This window comes from Halichoerus grypus, chromosome 4 (genome assembly GCF_964656455.1).
Source record: "Halichoerus grypus chromosome 4, mHalGry1.hap1.1, whole genome shotgun sequence".
NCBI lineage: Eukaryota > Metazoa > Chordata > Mammalia > Carnivora > Phocidae > Halichoerus > Halichoerus grypus.
This window is the reverse complement of record NC_135715.1, coordinates 2193116-2216732: the sequence shown is the minus strand read 5'-3', so window position 1 is coordinate 2216732 and position 23617 is coordinate 2193116. Positions and strand designations below refer to the sequence as shown.

Below are 23617 nucleotides of genomic sequence, written 5' to 3'. Positions count from 1 at the left end.
CTCAGCCCATTATATTGTGGGCTGTCGTGGCGTGTCAGCTTGAACCCAGATACCTCATGAGCTTTAGTGGCAGGAGCACTTAGAAAAAGGGGAAGGAGAGAAATCCAAAATAAGATGGTGGTTAAATACGTCCTTGCGGTTTCCTGACCCCAGCGGCAGTGACTTGAGCACTCCTCGTCCGCGTCGGGCCGTGTGGAGTCATTGCGGCCTCCTGTCTGGTGCACCCCCTTGCTGCATCTTGCTCTCTTAGCAGCATTCCTCAGAACAGCGTCTTACATTTACGTCTCTAGTAGGTGCTGGACCAGTGGACATCTGTGGAGGTAGAAATGCAGACCGACCTAGGCTGGCCCCCGTCCTTCTGTTGTGGAGTTTCTGACGTGGAAGAAGTGTCTGTGGTGTTTGCCTGACGTGTGCCTGAGTGCAGAGAATTTGCAACTTGGGGGAGTGTAGTTGACCTCATTTGTCCTGTTCCGGTCACTGTGGCACCTGGTTGCTGAGCCGAGGTGGATGGGCTGGCTGTAGGGTGATTCTTGGGGGGCAGTTTGAGCTTCGTGGGGCCTGCTCTGTGTGTGTGCTTGCTTACGTGTTGTGTTCCATTGTGGAAGTTGATCACCAGGATTGGCTCTGTGCAGGTTTTCTACAAAGCCAACTTGCCCAAGGTGGGTCACAGAAAGGAAGATGGTGGTGGACGACCCATGCAGGATGACCGTGGTTTGCAGAGATGAGCTGACCCAGCATGGCAGCCCGACCTGGCTTCCCTCCCCAGAGTGGGGACAGATGTGCCCTTTCTAGTGGGGGGCTTCAGCTGCCCCTCCCTGTTCAAGTACGCCAGCAAGCCTCACGTGTGAGGTGACTGGTTGGCCAGAGCTTTGTCTTTCAGTGTTGCCAAACGCTCAAGAGATTTCCCTACTGAGCATTCTAAGCATTAAATATGCAGTAGGTACGACATGTTTAATTTACTAGATAAAACATTTAATGGATGTATCTAAATGAGTAAATTTTTGGAATTTATATTAACGTAAAATACACAAGTAAGTATTAAACATTTGAGGAGCTGTCTGCCCCTGTTGAAGCCCTGTCCCACTGTTTGTGCTTTCTCGTTCTCTCTTTGGTGACACATGCACCTAGTTTGGAATCAGGTCCTGCAGGACCTGGTGCAGGAGGAACTGGGCAGCCAGCTACTTCCCATCTTCCCCGTTGTCTCAGTAAATGCCTGTGTGAAGCTTTATTTCTTAAACCTGCCATGGAGTGGGGGTGTTCGGGTCTCATGCTGCACCCTGGGCCCGTACTTTCCTCTTGCCTGGGTTTCCCCCGTGGCTTCTGTTGGGTCCGGTCCGTGTAACGTCACCATGTCCCAGACCCACAGCGCGGCTGGGGCGTGTGCTGTGATTGTTCGTCCTTTCCTGACCACGTTTTGTTATCTAGAGTTAATAACTGTTGCCTCTTTGAGCTCTCTGTGCACCCTTGCAGACTGCAGCCCTGGTCTTCTGCCTGTTTCTAAGACTCTCCTGTACATTCCGACCTGCTTAGGATTTTTCACTTCTTCCCCGGGAACTCCCCTGCAGTCTTGTGGCCACTTGAGAGTCTCCTGGTTGTTGCCAGGCTCCTGCCAGCTTCCGTCTGAGCTGTCCTCCTGCGTCACCCTCCCCTCCCTCTGACCCAAGCCCATCCCTCCCTCCTCCATAGAGAAGACGTAGAGTCTTCTGTTTTTCCCTGGCTGATTCCCCTGTTTTGGAGGGGCACATCTTTCAGTAACTTGAGAGGGTGCATGGGCCATGAAGTGTTTGAGAGCTTGCATGGCACCACATGCCTTTTTCATACTAATTCTAAGCTTTGCTTCAGTTTTCCATAGTTTAGTTACGACGTGACTTGGTTGGGGCTTCTTTGGGCTGCTTCTGCTTGGGGTTCACGTGGGTTCGTGACTCTGTAGGTTGGTGTCTTCTGCCAGGTCGGGGACATGTTTAGCTGTGTTTCTCAAACCACCTTCAGGCACGGCTCTTTCTCCTCCATGATCCCGATGACGCCAGTCTCAGGTCTGTCATTTTCCACACATCCCTGGGGCTCCCCGTGTTTTCACCACTGTTTTGAGTAAATTTTGTAAGTTCTTTTTTCTTTTTTGAGATTTTCTGTTTCATTCCTCTATTTTGAGAGAACTTTTAATGGTTTTTGGAGCCTTTTGATGAAAGCCCTTTGTGATCCCAGCATCTGCTGCATGTCCGTGCTGCCGTCGGCCGCTTCACTGGTTCAGGCTGGGATTGTCCTGGTTCTCTGAGTGAGCGGTGCTTTGCCTTGTATTCTCGACAGTTGGGAGGAATGCAAGGAGATGCTGCATCTACTTCTATGTCTGGCGTGTTCGCAGGCCGTGGCCCTGACTGGGCTTGACGTAATGGTGCTGTCCTGTGTTGGTACGTTGTGCTTCCAGTGTAGCTTAGTTTGCAGAGTCCTTGCGGGGGTGTCTGGTCAGCCTCACCCCCCTGGTATTGCTGGGGTTCCTTCTCGTCCCCGATGGCCTTGCTGGATGGGAGAGGGGGACATGCTGGGCCTGGGCCCTCCCCTGAGGCTGGCTGGAGGACGGGGACACCGGTGTAGGCACATGGGGCCATTGGCTGCCACCTGCTGGGGGTGGGGGCGGGGACTCCCTGCCTGATCTTTGCTGGTGCTCCGTGGGGTATGGGACTGCCTTTCCTGTCCCCGTGGACTCCCTGGTGCAGGCTGAGAGGGCGCACCCCTGCCAGTGGATGAGTGGGCCTGCCCGCTGACCCTCTTTGGCTCCTTTCACCAGGAGATCAGGCTTCCTTGGGGGGATGTGTTTAGTTTACTCATGTTGGTAGTTTCTAGTGGCAAGCCTCTCCAGCACCCAGTCTGGGGTAGATGGGAATAAAAAGAAACACTAGCCAGTCTGCCTCCCTCCTTTCAGCCTTTCAGAGATGGGCACATATGCTTAATCTCTGAGGAAAAAAAGCAAATGAAAAGGAGATACCATTTCTTGCCAGCATTGGGCGCAAATGAAAATGCTGGGCAATATTCAGTGCTGGGGAGTGTGCAGAGAGCCAGCTCTTCAATACTGTTGGGGGAGTGTCGCTGGCTGTAAGTAGAACCTCTCTGGAGGGCAGTTTAGGAATTGGTACTAAAATTTAGAATGTGTCATACATGTTTTTTGACCTGAATTTAATGTGTAGGCTTATTTACAGGTGTGTTCAGAGATGTGCAGATAGTTTTAATGCAACCTTGTTTTGCAGTAGAAAAACAGTAGCAATAACCTTAAATCCAGTAATGGAGAATGAGTTAGTGGCATGGCCATACAGTTCAGTTGCATGGTTAGTTAAGACTAAAGTAATTATGCTAGAAATGACCACACTGTGTTAACTTTTGATAAATTGTCGAGATGCTCCATATAATTTGATGTAAGTGTATGTATGAAAGTGTGTAATGTTAACGTAGGCCTAACTTTGGCCAAAATAAGGCCTTTCAGACCATGAAGAGGGTTTCCTCCGGGGCTGGAACCGGGTGCTGGTGGTCAGGGTACACCGTAGGAGGTCCCAAACCTGTTTCTGTATGTGAACGGTTGTTCTGCTGTTGGAACAGGGTGGTTATGCTCCGCTCATACTGGTCAAGCATCATCTAATTTTATGTGAAGTAGACTCCATGAAATTTTTCTCCCCCTTCTTCCCTTTTTAGGACATGACCGACAATAGCAACAGCCAACTGGTAGTGAGAGCCAAGTTCAACTTCCAGCAGACCAATGAAGACGAGCTCTCCTTTACGAAAGGAGATGTCATCCATGTCACGCGGGTGGAGGAAGGCGGCTGGTGGGAGGGCACGCACAACGGCAGGACTGGCTGGTTTCCCAGCAACTACGTGCGGGAGATCAAGCCCAGCGGTAAGTGGGGCCCTGCCGGAGGGGCTGCTCTCTGTCTGGCACGGAGCACAGACAGAAGGGCGTGCGCTGCACGTGGGGAGCTGCTCTCCGGGTGAACTGGGCAGAGGAGTCCTGCTCTTGCCCGCTGCTTCTTCCAGAGACGTTGTCCTTGCTTTCCTCCGCCTTGGGGTGCTGGCATGAAGGGTTCATCCTTAAAAGGAGCATTTCATTCAGTCATGATATCCGTTTAAAATAAGGACTTGGGGTTTGCCATATCACACAGGCTGTTAATTTTTATCACTATGGGTGCTTTTGGCAATGATGTATAATTTGTTTTTTTTGTGTTTATATTTGTATAGTATTTTAAAATGCATCACTTTCCTTATGTTTTCTGTAATTAACATTATTGACTTCTAGAAAGTTATTCAGAGGCTTATATTATTTTGAAAGGGAATAGTCGTAGTTGGCACTTACTTCATTTGTGTTGTGTGATTCTTGAGGAATAGAAGTTCTGAGGCCGGGGCTGTGCTTTCTGTCAGAAGGGTGTGGGTGTGACTGTTCTGTCCTCTGCACGTGTCTGCTTGGGGCAGTGCCGGGGCAGTGGCTGTCCTGGGCATGCGTCGCTTCGTGGCTCGTGTCATGAGTCAGCGTTAGCGGTGTACAAAGACTGCTGGGTTTATGAGTGCGGCTGTGTCGTTCTGGACTTCACAGACTCCTGCACACAGATGCCCCTTGAACAAGGTGGGCTTAGGGGTGCCGACCCCCCTGCGCAGCCCCAAATCTGTATAACTGACACCCCAGAACTTAACTGCTAGTGGCCTACCATTGACCAGAACCTTACTGATGAAATAAAGTATATTTTGTATGTCGTCATGTACTCTATCCTTATGATAAAGTTAAAGGAGGCATTGCTAAAAAAGCAGAAGGAACTGCGCATGTGCAGTACTACAGTGTCTTGAAAATGTTCCAGTCTGTGTTGTCCAAGAGTCCACCGTATAAAAACCCTTGTGCTTCTGTGGACTTGGCGCTAAGTGCCACCCTCCCAGCCCTTCTGACACCAGGTGGGTGGTGTCCGAGCAATTCGGTGACCTCAGAGCTCCCAGAACCCTGGTAATTTCCTAAGTGATAAGAGCACTGGGAGCATCTTTTGTTCTAATACTTGGTCTTTGATCATATTTCCTGATACGGAGCTCCCAGAACCCTGGTAATTTCCTGCGTCCCGGACCGGGGGGGGGCAGACCAACATTTTTTCTATTTCAAAACCACATTTTGCTTATCCACTCATTTGTTGCTGGACATTTGGGTTGTTTCCACCTTTTGCTGTTGTGAGTAGTGTTGTGAACCTGGGTGAGATTGCTTGAGTCCTCTCCGTTCTCTTGGCTGTGTGCCTAGGAGTGCAGTTGCTGGTTCCTGGGCTGACTGGGATTCCTGAGAAGCCGCCATGCTGCCCTCCCCAGCAGTGCACGACGGTCCCAGTTTATCCACGTCCTTGACCACACTTTTTTGGTAGTAGTTGTGGGTGTGAAACGGTACTTCACTGTTGCTGTTTTTCTCTAGTTGATAACAAATGCAGTATCTTCGTTCCAGTAAAGGTCACAGTAAATAAGTTTCTTGGTTACTGTATGAAGTGCTGTTACCGTGGCCTCATTTAGTCCCCACCACGACCCCAGAAGACACGGATATTCAGGGCCTAGGGCACAGATCCTCTTCCTAATGCATGCAGGTGTGGGGTTGGCTGAGCCTGCAGCGCTGGTATCAGGCTGATAGGGATGGAAATGTCGCCTTAATCTTACAGACTCAGCTGCTGGGGCGGACCGTTGTCCCTGGTCAGGCCCTGGGAAGGGCTGAGTCTAGTCTCTGAGCCCAGCTCCTGGCCAGTCCTGTAGTCTGCTGGTCATCCTGGGGCCAAGAGTGCTGCCCTGGGCCAGGAGCTGGGCTCCAGAATGCTGGAGTTGGGGAAGGGAGAAGGGAGGGGGAGGTGGTCTTTGCCTTTACCAGTGAGGGCAAGGGGTCACAGAGCTGGTGCTGGGGCCCGCCATCAGAGTGGAACCTGACTGGGCCTATCTCTTTCGAATCTGGGCCTTGAATTCTGCTATGAATGACTCATTTATTTTCTGTTTATTTATTTTTAAAGATTTTATTTATTTGAGAGAGAGAGCACGAGCGGGGTGGGTGGCAGTGGGACAGGGAGAAGCAGGCTTCCCGCTGAGCAGGGAGCCCGATGCGGGGATCGATCCCGGGACCCCAAGATCATGACCTGAGCCGAAGGCAGACTCTTCACTGACTGAGCCCCCCCCCCCCCCCAGGCGCCCCAGGAGTGACTCATTTTAATGGGAATCTTGGGCTGACTTTGAGTTGCCACAGGAAGAGTGCAAGTGAATTTTTACTTCTCAGGTATTTCTCCCCACGGAGTTTTGAGAGTTACCTGTTGACAGTTATATGGAAAAGATAGTCCGTGGGTCTCAAAGTCCTCCTCAGGTGACTTTGGGAGTTGTTTCCTACAGGACCGGGGCGCAGTGTTGCTTTTGGCGGCAGGTGGGTTCACAGTGTGCTGTCACCCTCGTGAAGTCTGGCAGTGCCGCACCCACGCCTTGCCCTGGGGAGTGTGGGGCCAGACAGCTGCTGGGACAGATGCCGCTTGAAGAACAGCTAGTCATTGCATGGGGGGTAGAGTTGACTTAAAGAAAAGTAAGGGGCACCTGGCTGGCTCGGTCTGTGGAGCCTGCGACTCTTGATCTTGGGGTCGTGCATTTGAGCCCCATGTTGGGTATAGAGATTATTTAAAAATAAAATCTTTAAAAAAGAAAGCCATTACGTGTTTGTGTTGACTTAGGGGTGACTGCATCCTGTTCCACCAATTTTTACATCTTACCCTGTGTTTCCGTGTGCACGTGCATGAGAGAGACCCTTTTAAACACGTATGTAACCACATTGGGTCACGTGGAATCCCTGGTTTTTGTACTGAATGGAGACAAGTAACTTTGGAAAATTTCCTGTTTTTCTATTTATTTTTTAAAGTATAAAGAACACGTTTGCTCCAGTTGGTGATCTCTCATGCTAAGTATTCTTTAGCTGACAGTTGGACTGAAGGAATAACCTTTTGGGAATAACTTCCCGTGCTGTGTTCACAAATTATCTGAGTATATTTTAAGGAAACTTATCTCTTTCTGAGCTTAGTTGTGGGCATTTGAGACAAACGGGAAATCCTATTTTTACTCTGTCACTTTACAACAGTGGAGAACTTGAGGGTCACAATAACATGCTAGTATTGTAATTCCTCAGTTATTTCAGTGACTTTCTGATTTTGGATGAGGATTCCTTTCTGGAAGGGTGTGTTTCAGATAAGCATTGTAATTCAGTGTAATTCTTCATTTTCTGTAAACAAAACGTGCCAGATCTAACTGGCAATCATTTAGGATCATTTCCTTGTAAAACAAAAATACGGACGTCCTTTAAATTGCGAGTTTCTCCTTGTTACAATTCTGATTTACGAATCTCGTTCTTGAATAAACACACCCGAGGTCTACCTCTCAGTGACCTTTTTTGGGCTGCCTGTCTCCAGGTAAGTGCTCAAGAACGTCCACTCGATCTGTCCCACTTCTTGGAAGTGTAAGTGGCCATGAGCGTTTGCCCTCGCAGCTGCAGACTGCAGCCTTCCTGTGGGGCTTCACCCACGTAGGTGTGTGCCTTTGACCTGTGTGTGCTTGCTTTTTTTTATTTATTTTATTTTATTATGTTAATCAGCATACGTTACATCATTAGTTTTTGATGTAGTGTTCCATGATTCGTTGTTTGCGTGTAACACCCAGTGCTCCATGCAGTACGTGCCCTCCTTAATACCCATCACCAGGCTAACCCATAGCCCTCTTTGAAGACCGGTGTCCCCCAAGAGTCTGCAGGAGGGTATTTCCAAAGCTTGCTGCGAGTGTGCTTTTCTCCCTGAGTATGTACCCCCTTATGGCAGGTACCCCCGTTATTTAGCATTTATTTTCCATGCACATTGTTTTGATATGTAGAAACCATAGAATTCTGCTTTTTGTACATATAAGGTGTGTGTTTAATGCGCATTCTCTAAAGAATTTCTTAAATTGGAGACCGAAGGAGAGAAGCAACAAAGCGGGTAGTCCTGGGGGAGAGGGACATTGCTTGCTGCTACTGTTGAGTCGGTTGGTAGTCGTGGGCCTCGCTACAGGTCATGTGCCCCTGGGGCTGGGGGGTCATGCTTACTTTTGACGTGGGAAAGTGACCTAAAACACAAACTGGGTTTTGGGTGCAGTGATTAATTTAGTTATAGAAGAACAGCGGTATGAATATGATCTGCAAGGAAAGGGGGAGAGGTAACAAGTTTGTTTTTGTATTTCTGGAAGTAAGAGTGTGGGTGTGCGATGTTAGGTTTCTGAAGGCGCCCAGGATAAGGCAGCCCTGGAGGGTAGGCCTGTCTGCTCTTTCTTCCAGGTGTAGATGCGGTAACAGGCGGGAAGAGTTATCCCACCTCTGAGGCACAAGTGGGGAACCTGGCATGACGTATGGAGGGGTCTGGGATACGAGGGCATTGAACTTTCCTGGAGTGTGGGGGTGAGTGTTCCTCTAGATTAACGCAGTGTGCGCTCCCCCATACAGCTGTGTGCAGGTGCTGTAGGGGACGTTCTGGGCACGGTGTGGCCGTGTTCCAGTGACTGTGATTGAGCATGCTGTTCCAAGGACGTGTCCCCTAGGGCAGTTGACATAGAGTAGTTTGGGGGTCAGAGTTGATAGTCTTCCAGTATTAGGGATGTTCTTTTAAAGTTTTGTGTTTGCTTATAAAACACTGTCAGTAGTACGAGCCCGTAAAGACCAAGCGAGGAGGACAGAAACCCCCGGGGATGCAAGCGGAGGTCCTGCTCTGCCCGCCTCCACGTCCAGCCCACAGCTGCCTCCAGCTCCCGCCCACATGCCGGGACTTCTCTGCGTGGATGTGTGTCCCCGAGACGCTCTCCCTAGGCGCCTTGTCTTCCCTTCCCTCTTCCTTGTAAGCTTGGGCTTTACGTTTTCTTCTCCTGTTGCTTTCCCTTCATTGGTAATACTTGACAGTAAACTTGGGGGGTGCTCGGCTGTGACCCGCTCTGTAACACGAATGCCTACCTCGACCTTTCTGCCTTTGGTCGGCCGCGTTTTCCACGTTCCATCAGCAGGACTGTTAGGAGTACACTGGGTTCCAAAACCACAGGCCGCATCCGTTCAGCAGATACTTGAGTGAACTCTGTTGTGGGAACTGGGAGAATAACCGTGAAAAAACCGAAATGTCTTTCTAGAAATCATGAAGCTTACCCGAGGCTCCCTGAATGGAAAATGAGGTGGAGTAGACAGTCGGGAAGGTGAATGTCCCCTGGGCACTCTGCCGGCGTTAAATAGAAGACTTAGAGGCGGAATGGGGCATGCGCTGTGTAGATCTTACCGGGTTCCCTGGGCCCAGTAAGCCAGCTACAGAAAGTCATTGTTGTGACGAGTTTGAGTCTAGGGAACTCCGACTACAACTGCGTGTGAGAGGGTAGGACTTACTGGTTTGTCCGCTGTGATAATGGCCTAGTGGTTGGGTTTTAAAACCTGAGTCTGATGGACACTGTGAAGTACTGATGGTAAGTTGCTAGTACCTGGGATCTCCTGTATGATGCTTCCAGAAAGGAAGAGGAGCGATCTGAGGGTTAACTGTTGAAGCTACAGCAGAGCGTAGACCTTACTCTCTCTCGTAAGTTTCTCTAAGTCAGTTGCAGAAAAGCAGGGGCAGTGTAATCCTACCGCGGAGGCTCCTGAGCGTTTACTCCCAGCGCGTTCTCGCCGAAAGAGCGGGGAGGACTCGGCACAAGATGCCGTCCAGGTCGAGGGCGCGCGGCAGCGAGGAGGCTGCTGACGGGAGAATGAGCCTGCACAGAGTGAGTGACGTGAGCCGGCGTGGGGACTCGTAGCTGAGGTGACCGCTGTCGTGCAGAAGAGAGGTAGAGAAGTGGGAATTAGCCGTTCTCAGGGCTGCCTGCAGGCTCTGTTGGTCACTTACATCACGGACGAATGTGATGGGCAGCCGTGGAGGTGGAGCTTTCGGGCCGGTTATTCCTAATCGCCCTCTTCTGTAAGCGTTCTTACCCCAGAGTAGTCACAGAAGGAAGCCTGTGATCGAGTCTCGTGCCGTGCCTGTATCCGGCCGCCTTTGCCCGCGAATGAGGGGGCGAGCACTGCTGTGTACGGTAGCGCTCCCTCATTCGCGGGCCCGCCTTTCGTGGTCTGTTCCCTGCGGTCAGCTGAGGTCCGGAAGCAGGGACGTGTGTCGGGAGGTGAGTGGTAGCCTGACACGCTGTCACTCGACTCACTTCTCAGTGGGCATTTTATCCCCTCAACGTCCTCACCTCACTGGGTGAGCACAGGACAGGGTGACTATTGTTAGGGTTTTTGTTAATCTCTTACTGGGCCTAACATACCAATTAAACTTTATCATAGGTCTGTACATAGAGGAAAAACCATGGCATGGGTAGGGTTCGGTATTCTTGGTTTCGGGCATTTCCCGGGGTCTTGGAACCTAGGTCTCACTGGTAAGGGGGGGTCTCCTGTATGGGCCTCCCCAAGTGTCCCTACCTTCAGTGCTGCTTAGAGGCTCCATGCCCTCCATTCAGGCATGGTTCTGATTCTGGAAAGCATCTTCTCCTGCTCGTTGCTTTTGCTTTCTCCTGAAAATCCTATTAGATAGCTTATTTTGCCCTCTGTAGCTTTTAATCTGTTTTTCGTATGTTTTGTTTTGCTGGGCTTTGTTCATTTGGAGTCCACTCCTCAGATGTTTGTGTTCACCACTCTCCCCTCACCATTGATGGTAGCTGTCCATTGAGTTCCGTTTTAGTGACCACAGTGTTCACTTCCAGGAATTGTTTCCTTATTTTCCAGGTGTCTTTTCATTTTCGTGGTGCCTTTATTCTTCATTATGGTTCTTTCTTTCCAGGCATTTTAAACATCCTTACTCTGTAGTTGCCTAGGTTGCCCCATTTCCAGGTCTTGGGTACTGATTTCCCTTGCACGTCATATCTGTTTACACTCTTGGCTCAGTTCTTCATGAGCTCATACTTCCTTGTTACAGATCTGTCTTTGGGGGTTCAGTGCGGGGGGGTACCTGTGTACCCTGGCTTGCGGAAGTATTCCTACAGAGCGGAGGAACATTTGCTTTCTGAGGGGCTCCAGGAGTTTTTCTTGCTCTAGGCAAATCCTGGTGGGCCTTTGGGGCTTGGTATGAATTTGGACCACATACCACAGCAGGGCCAGGCTCCAGGTTTTGATTTCTCACAGGCTGCGTCTCCCATCACTGAGTAGCCAGCCCACGTCCTTGCTGTTTCTCTGGATTGGTGGGCAGGAGCTTTAGGCTTCTGTCAGCCCTAAGGGTCACAAAGAGATCCTCCTGTTTGAGTCTGTCTGGCTCCAGCCTCAGCCCCCAAGGACCCTCATTGTCAGTGCCACTAGGGATTCCCCACCCCCTTTTCTCGTTTAGCACATTTATGTTTAAATTTTCTTGTTTTTGGCGGTTTTAGTTTATTGCAAGAAAGGGAAGATATGCATCCTCTGGCCCCTGGAAGGGCAGCATGAAATTACATTCTCATAATTTCCCTGCCTCTCAGTCACAGTGGATTGTGTCAATTCTTAGCTATCAGGTGGGCCAAAAAATGGGTTGTTTGGTGTTTTTTTTTTTTTTTTAAGGGTACTGGGAAGGTGGAGTATTTTCTAATGTTTCCTGTGTGCATTTTTTGTTACGATTGGCCATAATTTTTCTGGAATATTACACATTAATGTATGTAGATTTTGTTGTTCCTGTTTTTTTTGAGGGTGGGGCAGTAGGGGAGAAAGTGCTGGAAGGTTCCCTAAGGCTGCACAGGAGTTCCTACGGTAAACCTGGGAACCTAGGCCCCCGTTGCTGTTCCACTGAGGTGGTGTCACCTCTGGGCATGACTGTCCTGATTGTCCAGGCGCTGGGATGAATGTGCGGCGGGCCCTCGTGTGGCTGTTAGCGGGGAGCCTGCCGAGCCTTCTGCCTCAGCCTCGCCGTGTGAGCTGGTCGGCTGGGGGCAGAAGCCTCTTGCAAGCCATGTGTCAGGTGTCCGTGGCAGACAGGCTTCCTTACACGGGGAAGCCTTCGGTTGGTGGCACCGCAAGCCTGCACGGCTGGCCCCTCTCTGAGGCCGCTCGGGACTGGCCCTTCTTACCTTAGGGCCCTCTGTCGAGAACGGCACACAAGTTTTGGGGAGATGTTCACAAGCCCTCCCATCCCAGTAAGTTCCACGCAACAGCCAGCAAAGCTGTGGACTCCTTTTGTGAAGGGAGCAAAGACCCACCCAGTGTTTGGACTCTGCCTACTTTGTCTGGCTCTCTTCTGCCTACCCTTTGTTTGGATACAATGTTAGTGGCCTGAAACTTCTTTTAAAAAACCTTTTTCCCTGAGGGTTCTAGAGGGGAGGGGGGTGGGAGGATGGGTTAGCCTGGTGATGGGTATTAAGGAGGCACGTTCTGCATGGAGCACTGGGTGTTATATGCAAACGATGAATCGTGGATCACTACGTCAAAAACTAATAATGTATGGTGATTAACAATTAAAAAAAAAAAAAAAAAAGCTTTTCCCTTGTAGTTGTCCTAGTAAGTTAATTGAATACTGTCATCTGTGGTGTTGGGAGGTGTGTCTTAAGTGAAATGAGGCAGTTGGCAAATTATTTGCTTTTAAAATTTAAAGCAGATTCAAGGTAGTAGCATGCACGTTGGTATTTGTGGTCTCGATGGCTGCCGTTGAGGCTCCAGTGCTCTCCCCTTTACTTTTATTTGTATTTGTCCCCTAAATTAGAGGTTTTAAAGATGAAAAGGCATTGTTGGGGTGAAAGCATGTCAGTTTTTTCTTCCATAGTTGCACACCCAGCTACAGATGCGAGATTGTTCTAGCTACCACACTTTCCTTCCCAGATTGATATTTCTTAGGGGTTCAGAAGTAACTCTTTTCTCACGGAGTTCTCTCTTCCATCCTGTGGGCAGAGAGCAGAATTCTTTCAACTGGAATAACACCCGTTTTGTTCTTCATTTTCAACCATTTGGAAGAGCTTTACAGTGAGGCATTGAAGGAAGGTTTAGGTGGACAATTGCACAGGAAGGGGTGGGCCCACAGTGGGTATATTTTAGGCATTTGGGGTTTCTCTTGCTAGGAAGATAATGGCCGTACTGGGCAGGCAGTTGGAATTAGGGGCCTGAGGCTTTGGGAGTGTTTGCGGAAGTGTTTGTGGACAGGCAGGTGGAAGGATGCTGAGCACACAGCACAGGACAGCAGAGGGACAGAATGTCAATTTATACAGGGAAGGTGGGTGAGGATGATACGAACTATATCCCTGAGGACACGCTCCTCAGAATTTCTCCTTGCCCTTGCTCCGCACCAGCCCGGGAGCCGTGGAGGAGGACCTGGGGGCGACGTGCACATCCCCCCTGAGAGCCGTGTTCTCAGTTAGCAGACGCTGCTCTGATACCTGTTACACTGAATTAAAGCTGGACCACGTTCAAACACTCGCCTCCTTGCACTCATCACAGTTGCGCTCCCTTCGTCTCTGGTGCAGAGGTTCTTTTCTGTCCCTGCTTGGCATGGCTTTCCGTCTTCTTTGCTTGTCACTCGGAGCCAGATCCTACTTGTTTAGAGAGATTTGTGCGTTCTGAGTGCTCTGGATTCCTGAGGTGTAGTCCAGACTGGGGGTTGCCGACATCGGATTCTGCTCCCCTACTGTTTTATCTTTGCTACACTCCTGAGCTGTGGGTGTAGCTTTGCTGGTGTTCTCTGACCTGCTGTCGGTGATGGAGCACAGTCTGTCAGGTACTGAGCCTGAACAGGGAGTATGGGCCGGGGGGACGCTGGCTCCCTGACCTCAGGGAGCTGAGCAGCTTCCCTCTTTGGATGGTGGTTTCCCTGGAGGCCCCTGGACCAGCAGCTCTGGGCCATGTGGGGCTGGTGTGTGGGGGTCTCAAGTGCTGGTCAGTAAAACTGTGTTACGTCTCCATTTCAGAGAAGCCTGTGTCACCCAAGTCAGGAGCGCTGAAGAGCCCCCCCAAAGGATTGGACACGACTGCCATTAACAAAAGCTACTACAACGTGGTGAGTGACTGCACAACCTGTCTTAGGAATAACGTGGGCTTTTTTGGATGTCTCTAAAACCCTGCAGTGTAGAAGATAGGTGAGCCACATAGAAGCTGGAGAAGGATACAGAAACCGTCCATTACTGGCTGCGCAGTTGTAACCACCAGGAGGGTTCTGGTGTACTTTCTTCTCGTCTGTTTTTCAATCTTGTATTTTTGTTCCAGTGTTTATGCAGCATTGTGTACCATTTTTGTCACATAATGTAGTGCCCCTCAGACCATCTCAGGTCTTCAAAGATGAGACCGTAAACAGGCGCATGATGTGATGTGAAGTCAGGCATCGGGTGCGTTTTCCCTGTACTCAGAGTAGGTCGTAAGTACTTTACATCAGTTACTGTTTCTGGTGTACTTGTATCTTAACAGAGTCTTTCCTGGGATGGATGTACATATATATCAAAAAGCATGGAATCACAGGAGAGTGTCTACACGTACATAGTAAAGATGAGTGTTTTAGAATCTAAAACTGCATTTTGAAACTTAAGAGCAATTTGTGAACTTAAAAAATACCCGTGAAGTCTAGTCTAAACCATTGCTATATATACGGCAGAAATAGGAAATGATACTCTTCATTTGGATAACCTTTTAAATTGCTGGCATATATCAGTGAGATAAACCAGCAAAGTGAACCTTGTAAATGTGGATCGGTCTTATTCCGTGGAAAATCTGCATTTTGGGTGTCTTCCCCGCTCCGAGTCTTCCCGAGAAAGTTTCCTGATGGCGGTTGTCCATCTGAGCGCGTGAGGCTGTGCGTCTTTGCCGTGGAGCGGCTCGGGGCTGGTGCTGCCGTGAGCAGTCCTGAGCGTCTCCCTGACCCCGTGCTGCTGGTGGGGGAGGGTGCGGACGCGTGACGCTCCGCCATGCTCACCTGTTGCCGCGGCCTCTGCTCTGCGTCTGCATTCTCAGCGCGCTGCGCGGTCACTTTCCATCGGCTCCACATCTTACGGAGCGGTGTGAGCTCGGGAGGGTTTGTTGTCCTCCTCGCATCGGTTCGGTGCCGCTCTGCAGCGGGCCCCGGTGGGGGCAGTGGGTTGTAGGCGTGCGCAGAAGTGCGGCCAGCCCCCCTTCTCACGTGTGGATGCGGTTCATCGCTTCCTCTCCCTGCCTTCCCCCCACGTCCGTGCTGCCTCTGCCTGCTTTCCCTTCCTCACTTCTTGTCCCGTGGCTTCCGTGCGATGCCCTAGCTGTCTCAGATTGGTTTTCTCTGTGTTGCCCCACGCCAGGCCCCTCTTCCTACGCGGTCCTTCACTTGAGTCCCAGCCTCCGCTTCTCCCACTTCCTGGTCTTTTCCCAGTCTCCGCTGCTCCCCCCAAGCGCAGGCTTCCACGCCAGCCCTGCGCTGAGCGCGCCAGGCTCCCCAGCACGGCCTGTGCCCTGACTCGGTGGGCCACCCGCCTTTCCTGGTTGGGCTCTGCCCTCCACGTCCCGTTTGGTTCTTTGTTGGAGGTTTGTTCCTGGAACAGGGCTCTGCTGAGGTCGTTGGTTTTTAGTGTGTATTGTGCTGTGTGCTTGGCTCCGTGCACAGAGCCACAGTAAGAGTCGTCTTGTGGTTCTTCAGGGTTTCACAGTATGAGAACTTGTGGAGCTGCCTTTCCTCTTGTGTCCTTGTGTGGGATGTTGGTTTCTTTCCAGGGGAAGGCTTCATGTGGCGAGTGTCAGCTTGTCTGTGTACCAGTACACAGTGATGTTCTGAAGGAGCTTGCTTCTCTTAGAGGTTAGAGGAAGCAAGTTAGCGCCCTGTAAACTGGTACCAGCTGCATTTCTCCTGTCTCTCCAGTAATCTTGCTCCCGTTAGGGATTTTGTCAAAGTAGGCGACCGTGCTTTTCTAGAAGTTCTGGCAGGTCGTTTTCCTTTGCATTTTATGCACGCACACAGACACACTTAAAGATTTATTTACTTATTTTAGAGGAAGGGAGGGAGAGAGAATCTCAAGCAGATTCCCCGCTGAGCACGGAGCCTGGTGTGAGGCTTGATCTCACGACCCTGAGATAATAAACTGAGCTGAAATCAAGTCAGACGCTTAACCAACTGAGCTCCCCAGGCGCCCCTTCCTTTGCATTATAACTTCTGTAATCCTCTTCAGCTTGAAGCATAATCAGTGCCTTTTTAGATTTCTTTCTTTTAACTGTGCTTGTATGGCGTAGAGAGCCTTCATATCACACGTGCTGTTCTGAGTCAGCTACTGTTTAATTCAGAATATGGGAAAACACCTTGACCTCAGAATGACGTCGAAATCGTTGTTTACATAATGCTGTGTTAGTAAATAGTGCATGTGAAAATTGCAGTTGTTATGGACTTAGAATTCATAGAAATCACCTTTTAGGATAGCACTCCCATTTTATAGGGGAGAACACCAAAAGCTCTATAGAGGTTAAAGGACTTGTCCGAGGTCACACACTGATTAGTGACTAAGTCAGGAATAAATTCCTCTTCTTTGAAGTTTGTATTTATAAATGACATAAAGTAAAATATAGAACAGAATACCACATGCAGAGCAAAGTAGAATAGATTATGCATTCAGCATTTTCATACTGCCTTGGGTGGTTTCATTTTCATAGGAAACTAGGTATTTCACAGGAAGTGTAAGTATTTTTAACCCCACTGATTGGAGAAGGTTCTCCAAGAGGAAAGACTGTTCACGAAAGACTGGGTCTCCGCGTGGGCCCAGCGGAGAGCAGTGAGGAGGGCTGGAGGTGGAGGTACAAGCATATTGAAATTAAGAGAGGAGACAGGCATGAATGGGTTGGATCTGTAACCTGTTTCTCCTGTAGGGTGGTCAAGACAAGCCAAAAACACTGGGGGTTTCAGCGTGATTTTTGGTGACTTAAGACCATCACAGGACATTCATCCTGTCTCCTCTTGATGGGACGCCCACTGTGTACACGTTCAGTGTGATGGTGTCCATGGGTCTCTGAGGTGCTGTTAATGTTTCTTTGTTTCTTTCTGTTCTTCAGACTGAATACTCTCTATTGTCCTTTTTGTTGGCAGATTCTTTTGCATTTCAGATCTAATGTTGAGCTCCTCTAGTGAATTTTTCACTTTATCACACCTTTCAGTTCATAATTTCCATTTGAGTTCATTCAAATTTTCCATTTTTTTAAAAAAAGATTTGAGCGAGCGCGCAGGTGTGTGTAGGGGAGGGGCAGAGGGAGAGGGAGAATCTGAAGCAGCCTCCCTGCTGAGTGTGGACCCCGACACACGGGGCTTGATCACGACCTGAGCTGAAACCAACCAAGAGTTGGACGCTTGACTGACTGAGCCACCCAGGTGCCCCCACTTGGTTATTTTTATAGTCAAATACAGACTGTATTTGAGTCAACGTTTGACTTGCCTATTTTAGAGCAGTTTTAGGCTCACAGTAAAGTGGGGAGGGTGATGGAGATTTCCCATGGACCTCCCGCCTCCAGTTGTGCACGGCTTCCCCCTGTGATCAGCGCGTCTGGTGGCTTGATGGCGCTCATTTTAGTGCAGGATTGTAACCCACTGTCTGGATGGGCCAGTTTACCCATCACCTGCTGGAGGACATCTCCCTTCCTTCCAAGTGCTGGAAATTATGAATAAAGCTGCTATAAACTTGCACGCGCAGGTTTTTGTGTGGGCATGTTTTCAGCTCCTTTGGGTAAATGCCAAGGAGTGCTGTTGTTGGGTTGTGTGGTAAGAGTATGTTTAGTTCTGTAAGAAGCTACCACACTGTCTTCCAGTGGAGGATTCTTGTGGGACAGCTTCTCCGCGCCTGGCGGTGTCCGCGGTCTGGGTTTCCCTGAGGTGTTAGGTGTGCGGTGCTGTCTCCCTGCTGACGAAGGATGTGGAGCATCTTTTCACATGCTTATTTGCCATTTGTGTATTTTCTTTTGTAAGGTATCTGTTCAGTTCTTCTGTCCATTTTTAAAGTTGGGTTCTCTTACTGAGTTGTAAGGGTTCTTCGTATATTTTGGATAAGTCTTTTACCAGATGTGTTACTTTTTCCCTTTAACTTTGTAGTTTGAGGATAATATGCATGGATATAGCTTTTCTGGCATTTATCCTGCTTGGTGTGCTCTGGGCTTCCTGGGGTCTGGGGCTTGGTGTCTGACATTAATTAGGGGAAGTTCTCAGTCATCATTTTTCAATCTCCTGTTCCTTCTCCTCCCGGGATTCCCATTACGTGTGTGTTACACCTGGTGCCGTCCCACAGTCCTTGGGTATTCTCCTGTGTTTTCTTGTGTCTTTTCGGTCTTCAAGGATTCCTTTAGGTGCTGGAGCGTGTGGTTCTTTCTTCAGCGTGTCCCGTCTGTTCATAAGACCGTCACAGGAGTTCTCTTCTGTTAGTGTTTCTCTATCAGTTTGCAGTTCTTAAGATTTCTGTCTCCTTGCCAGCTTCTCTTGCATGTGGCCTGCTTTATCTGCCAGATCCCTTAGCACATTAATCATAGTTGTTTTCAGTTTCTGGTAGGATCATTCCAGCATTCCTGCCATGTCTGTCTAGCTCTGATGCTTGGTCTCTTCAGATTGTGTCTTGCCTTTTGGTGTACCTTGTAAGTGTTTCTTGATAGCTGGACATGCTGTGTCAGGTAAAAGGAAGTGCTGTAAATAAGCCTGCCATGAGATGAGGTGTTGGGGGGAGGGGAAGTGCTCTCTAGTCCTGGGATTGCCGCTCTATCGGAGCGGGGGCCTGTGGACTTCACGGGTGTTTTTACATACCACCCCTGCCCCCACCACAAGATGGGATGGCTGCGGTGAGCTGGGGCTGGGTGTCTCCCTTCCCCAGGTCTTTGAAGCAGCTTGGGCTCTGGCTAACTCCCTCCCCTGAGGGCAGTCCTCATTAAGAACAGGGGCAGAGCACATTTCAGAAGGGTTCTTTTCCGTTTCTCTGCTGGAAACCCAGGGGCATTTTCCTCTGATACTTTGGGAACCTCCTCAAACTCCTGGACTTAAATTTCCTAGTGTTGTGAGGGCATCTCTACAACTGGGTCTGCCCCCAGAGTTGTTAACTCTCAGCTTGTCTGCCCTGAGCCTCCAGCCATCCGTCAGTTCTAGTACCTGTTTTCCAGCCCTGTTGCCGGCTCTCATGCTGGTTCTGCTGGGGCCCCCGGGCTCTGGTGAGTAGGACTCCCAGTGTTTGCCTGTCGGCCTCGCCAGTCTTGGGGTTGGGGGTTTGCCTTGTGTCCTGTCCTCTCTCCCACCTGGATCCAGGACATGCTGATTTTTCAGTCTGTTCAGCTTTTTACCTGGTAGGATGGAGTGATGATTTCCACACAGAAACGGGCAGAATGGGAAGGCCCTGTTTGAACATGTTGATAGCAGCTCTTATGAAGCTTTTACCTGCTGAGCCCAGCTCCGGGGCCCCTCAGCCCATTTCCATGGAGTGCTTGGTGTTTGTGCATGGGTCACATGTTCTGGGTTCTTTGTGTATCTTGTAAATTTTCACTAAAAATTGGACACTTTAGATTTAGTAATTCTGGATTCTGAACTCTCCTACTCCCAGAATTGGTTGTTACTTTTGTTTACTGACTGACTTTGACTAACTCTGCAGTTTATCTCCCCCACAGCCACTGAGGGCTTCTTTTTGTTAAAGCGTGGCTTCCTAGTATTCATACTCAGAGCTGCAGAGCTTAGTATGTAGCCAATGATTGCTCAAAGATTGTGCTTAAACGGGCTTCCATTCTCTGCCAGCGGATCTGTATGTGGTCAGTTAATTCATTGGGGTGAGAGGAGGCTTTCTAGAACATAAAAGCAATGAATGAAAACAAAAGAAAATATCGAAATTGATTAGGCTTCATAAAAGTTTAATAAATTCTTTGCCTTCGAAAAATGGAAACCAAATTACAAGTTAATTGGAACATTTGTAACAGTTATAACAACACAAGATTATCCTTAATGACTGAGGAGCTCATTAATGCACATACATTAGGATTAGTGGATAAATACGAGAGGATGTGAGCGGTATAAAACTGGAGATGTTGGAATCGTTTGGGCTGCCGTAACAGCGCCACAGACTGGGTGGACTCCTCCCAGTTCTGGAGGCTGGGAGTCTGAGATTTGGGTGCCAGCCTGCTTGGGGTTTGGCTGACTTCCCTCTTCCTGGTTGACAGAGGGCTGCCTTTGGTCACGTCTTCTTCACGTGGCGGAGAGACAGAGCCAGCCTCTTCATCCCCTTACGTATACTGCCCGAAGGCCTCATCTCCAAGGGCCACCACACTGGGGATGTCGGGATGCCCAAAACATATGCATTTTGGGAGGACACGAACATTATCTATAGCACTCTGACAGTATGGTTAAGCTTTGCATAAAAATTCTGATAGCAACCGCTTACGTATCTGGTGAGCAAAGATTTAAAGAGAATCTTCACTCTGATAATGGTGGAAATGTAAATCCATAGTGCTTCTCAAAAGTAATGTGGCCGCTGTGTATAGAATTCTGAAGATGGTCAAGCCCTGTAATGTAGTAGTTCTAGAGGAATTACCTAAAATGTGTTCAGTGATGTTTGTGCGAAGGTGGTTTTATTTATTTTTTTTAGGATTTATTTTAGAGAGTGAGAGCAGGGGGGAGGGGCAGAGGGGGAGAGAGTTCCGAGCAGACTCCCTGCTGAGTGCGGAGCCCCTGCATGGGGCTGGATCCCACGACCCTGAGATCATGACCTGAGCCGAAATCAAGAGTCAGACGTTTGACTGACTGAGCCCCCCAGGTGCCCCTGTGCAGAGGTGTTTCGATGGGATTATTATAGTGATAAATTGCAAGCAACCTAAGTATGTAGCAGCTCAAGAACGATTAAGGAACCAGTGGCACATACATTCATAATTACGAAAAATGCACATGAAGCTTTAAAAAAATACCTAAAATACGTGTTCACGTGCAGTATAAGAAGTTCTAAAGGCCACAGGATTTAATGAGGCAAAACCGTAGAAGTACAAGTGTGCAGGAGAGCGCGGCTTCTCGGGAGCGGCCGACTTCGTCACTTGATCCTGCAGCCACAGTGGCTTGCGACTCCGGCACCAGAGGCCAGACTGTTGGAGACAGAAGCAGGGCGTCAGGCTTGAGAGCTGCAGTGGAGGCCGTTCCAGATACTGGAGACCCGGAGTTGATCACTTTCTGTGACAAAGCCAGCCACCACTGTTAAGTCTGTTGTCAGGTGGGAAGACAGAAAGCAGTTTTCCGTGTCCTAGATCAGCGCGTGCTCTGGAGAGCCCTGCGGTGGGTGGCGGAGCTGGGGGTGCAGGCCCGTGGGTCGTCAGTGAGGTGGGCTGGCCTGGGGGAAGCCCCCTCGCTGCCTGCACAGGGACTTCACTGTCAGATGAGCTTGGTAACGTTGGCCGTGGCCTGGTGTGTTGGCTTTAGGGAGCCTGGTGAGGTGCTGGCCTTGAGGAGGTTTTCAGGGTTGTCAGAGAGAGCATGTAGGCATCACTGGGGTCACCATGTTGTTGTGTTTGCAAACAGGCCTCCCCTTGAGGGTTACCTGGGCGGCTACAGTCGGGTGGCAGGAAGCTGTAATGAAATGTGTCTGTGGCTTGCCTCAGCTTGGTGGATTTTAGCGGTGAAAGCACATGGGCTGCACCTGCAGGACCGTAAGACCTCTTTGCAGCAGAGCTGAGAGAAGCTCCCAGAGAGAGGGAAAGCTCTGGAGATTGGTCCTTTAGGGGGTGAGGAGTTTCCTCAGTCATCATTAGAGAAGGAGATTTCTTAAATACGTCCATCTGTGGAGACAGGTCCTCATGACCTTACGTGTTCAGTGGTACTGGCTCATTTTTCAGGTTCTGTCAAACGCTTTTATCGAGGGCATTATGTCGGTATTCTTTATGTACAGGAACAGCGAGTAGAGAACTACTTCTCACGCCAGGGGTCGTGAAAAGGCAGGGTAGATTTTTCTTTTGAAACATTGCAGTTACGGCAGGTGGCAATCACTAGCTTTAATAAATGTACGGTTATAGGTGTGCATTTTTCATAAAACGCTGTAGCAACTTCCATGGGCCTTTACTGTGCTCTTGGCGCCTTGTGTCGCTTGGGGCCTCTGCACCTGGGCCAGGGGAGACCGGAGACCGCTGGCCCAGCATCTTATGCTACCATAGACCAGCACTGACCCCAGGCCCTCGTTTTGCTGCTTCTCCTTTTCCTTTTGCTTCCCGAGATTAACCAGCACCTTAACCGAGATGGCTTTGTAGTTCTTCCCTCCTGATCCTGGAGTCCTGGAACAAGTAGCACCACGTGGGAGTCCGGGTTTGGGCTGGGAGGCTACAGCGCGTGGTTTGTAAGATTTCTTCTGCCTTAAGTCAGGATACTCTTGAGTGTCACACCCTGTAAAATCCGCACACTCCCCACCCCCACCTCCACCATACTGCCTTTCTTAAACAGACCCATAGACATGTGCCATCCCAGGTGGGATGTGGCAGAGCCAGGATTTGCACCCAGGTCTGCTGGGCGCCCAAGGTTGGCTCTTCACTCACCCCTGTTCGCTAAGCCTGGCTTCTTGCCCTGACCTGTATCGTTGTCGACCCAGAGCTTTTGCTGCAGCTGTTGTGTCGTAAACCTTTAGTGTCTGGAAGAAATCTATCCTAAGACCTTATGGATCCCCAAATTTAGAAATACAGTAATACAACGTCTTTCAAAAGGCACAATAACATTAAACTTTGATCTGGCACCTCCAGACTCTTTTGAGAGTTGGTTACTAAGAACATGCAGACATGAGCAAGCTCTGTTCAATCAGTAATTTCCAGTGCGAGTGGGTCCTTGGGGCTGAGGGTGTGGAGCTGGGGGAAGGGGGCTTGGAATTGCTTCCTCCAGCAGCGCGGCCAGCCCGTTCCTTCCTCTCCTCTCCCCAGAGGCTCACGTCCTGTCTTACAATCTGTTTTTTGAAAATGTAAGTACAGTTTAATAGACTGGGTTGAGAGGAAATGGGCAGGGATAATGTTTTCCTTGTGTGGTGGGGCTGATGAGGTGGGGGGGTTATTTCCTACTGTCTGATCCGTTACTGTCCCAGGGGCATGCATAAGAACAAACCAGGGTTGTGTTTCTATAAGTAGGTTTTAGTTCCTGATGATCTTTCATCTTGATCAAATCTCTAAGAAAATGTTACGCTTCTTCGGTAAATTAGTTCTTTATTTTTAAAGGACTCAATGACTTGAAGTATGAAACCTACCAAAATTTGCGGTGACTCAGTGATACTAAGTGCTCCGTGAACGGTGGTGGTAACAAAGTGAGTTTCTGTGTCTGTGAGGTAGTGAGCTCAGTCTTTGTTTTGCTCTGCTGCGCCGCTGACAGTTCAGGGATTGTGTGTGTGGCCCGCCCGGTGCCCTCCTCCTGTGGGGCCCCATTGTCTGACGGCTGGGCTCTCCACGCCTCAGGCCCGAGGGAGAGCTGGCGCTGGCGGAGCCCCGCGTCCTCGGGCTGTGGGACGCAGGCCATTCCTGCTGTGAGCCCTGCCCGCGCTCTCCGGGGCAGCCTGCGTGTGATGGAGCTCTGCAGCGCGGCGGGGAAGTCACATGGGGTCCTGCAGCAGCCAGAGCGTGCAGAAGTCCAGGAGGGGGAGACAGGTGCTGATGAGCTGGGGGGGCTGGGGGGTGGCACGTGTGGCTCCTGGCCTCAGCGGGACTCAGCCAAGTCTGGTCGAGTGTTGGTGGAAGAGC

The 23617-nt window shown here is 49.8% G+C and overlaps 1 protein-coding gene across 11 annotated transcripts in view; it reads left to right on the top strand.

The window, feature by feature from the left end:
• ARHGEF7 (Rho guanine nucleotide exchange factor 7) overlaps positions 1–23617 on the top strand; it is a 130425-nt gene that overhangs the window by 65567 nt on the left and 41241 nt on the right. For 9 of the 11 annotated variants that reach the window (XR_004913885.2, XR_013446828.1, XM_036081644.2 and 6 more), the window contains 2 exons: positions 3679–3880; positions 13894–13982. The exons of 1 other annotated variant lie outside the window; for it this stretch is intronic. Coding sequence is in view for 8 of the 10 variants with exons in the window: in XM_036081644.2 (XP_035937537.2) it covers positions 3679–3880; positions 13894–13982 (291 nt within the window). In the remaining 2 variants the exon portion in view is untranslated. Of the gene's footprint in view, positions 1–3678; positions 3881–13893; positions 13983–23444; positions 23525–23617 lie in introns of those variants that run through there. One more of the 11 variants, XM_036081685.2, reaches the window with a different exon arrangement.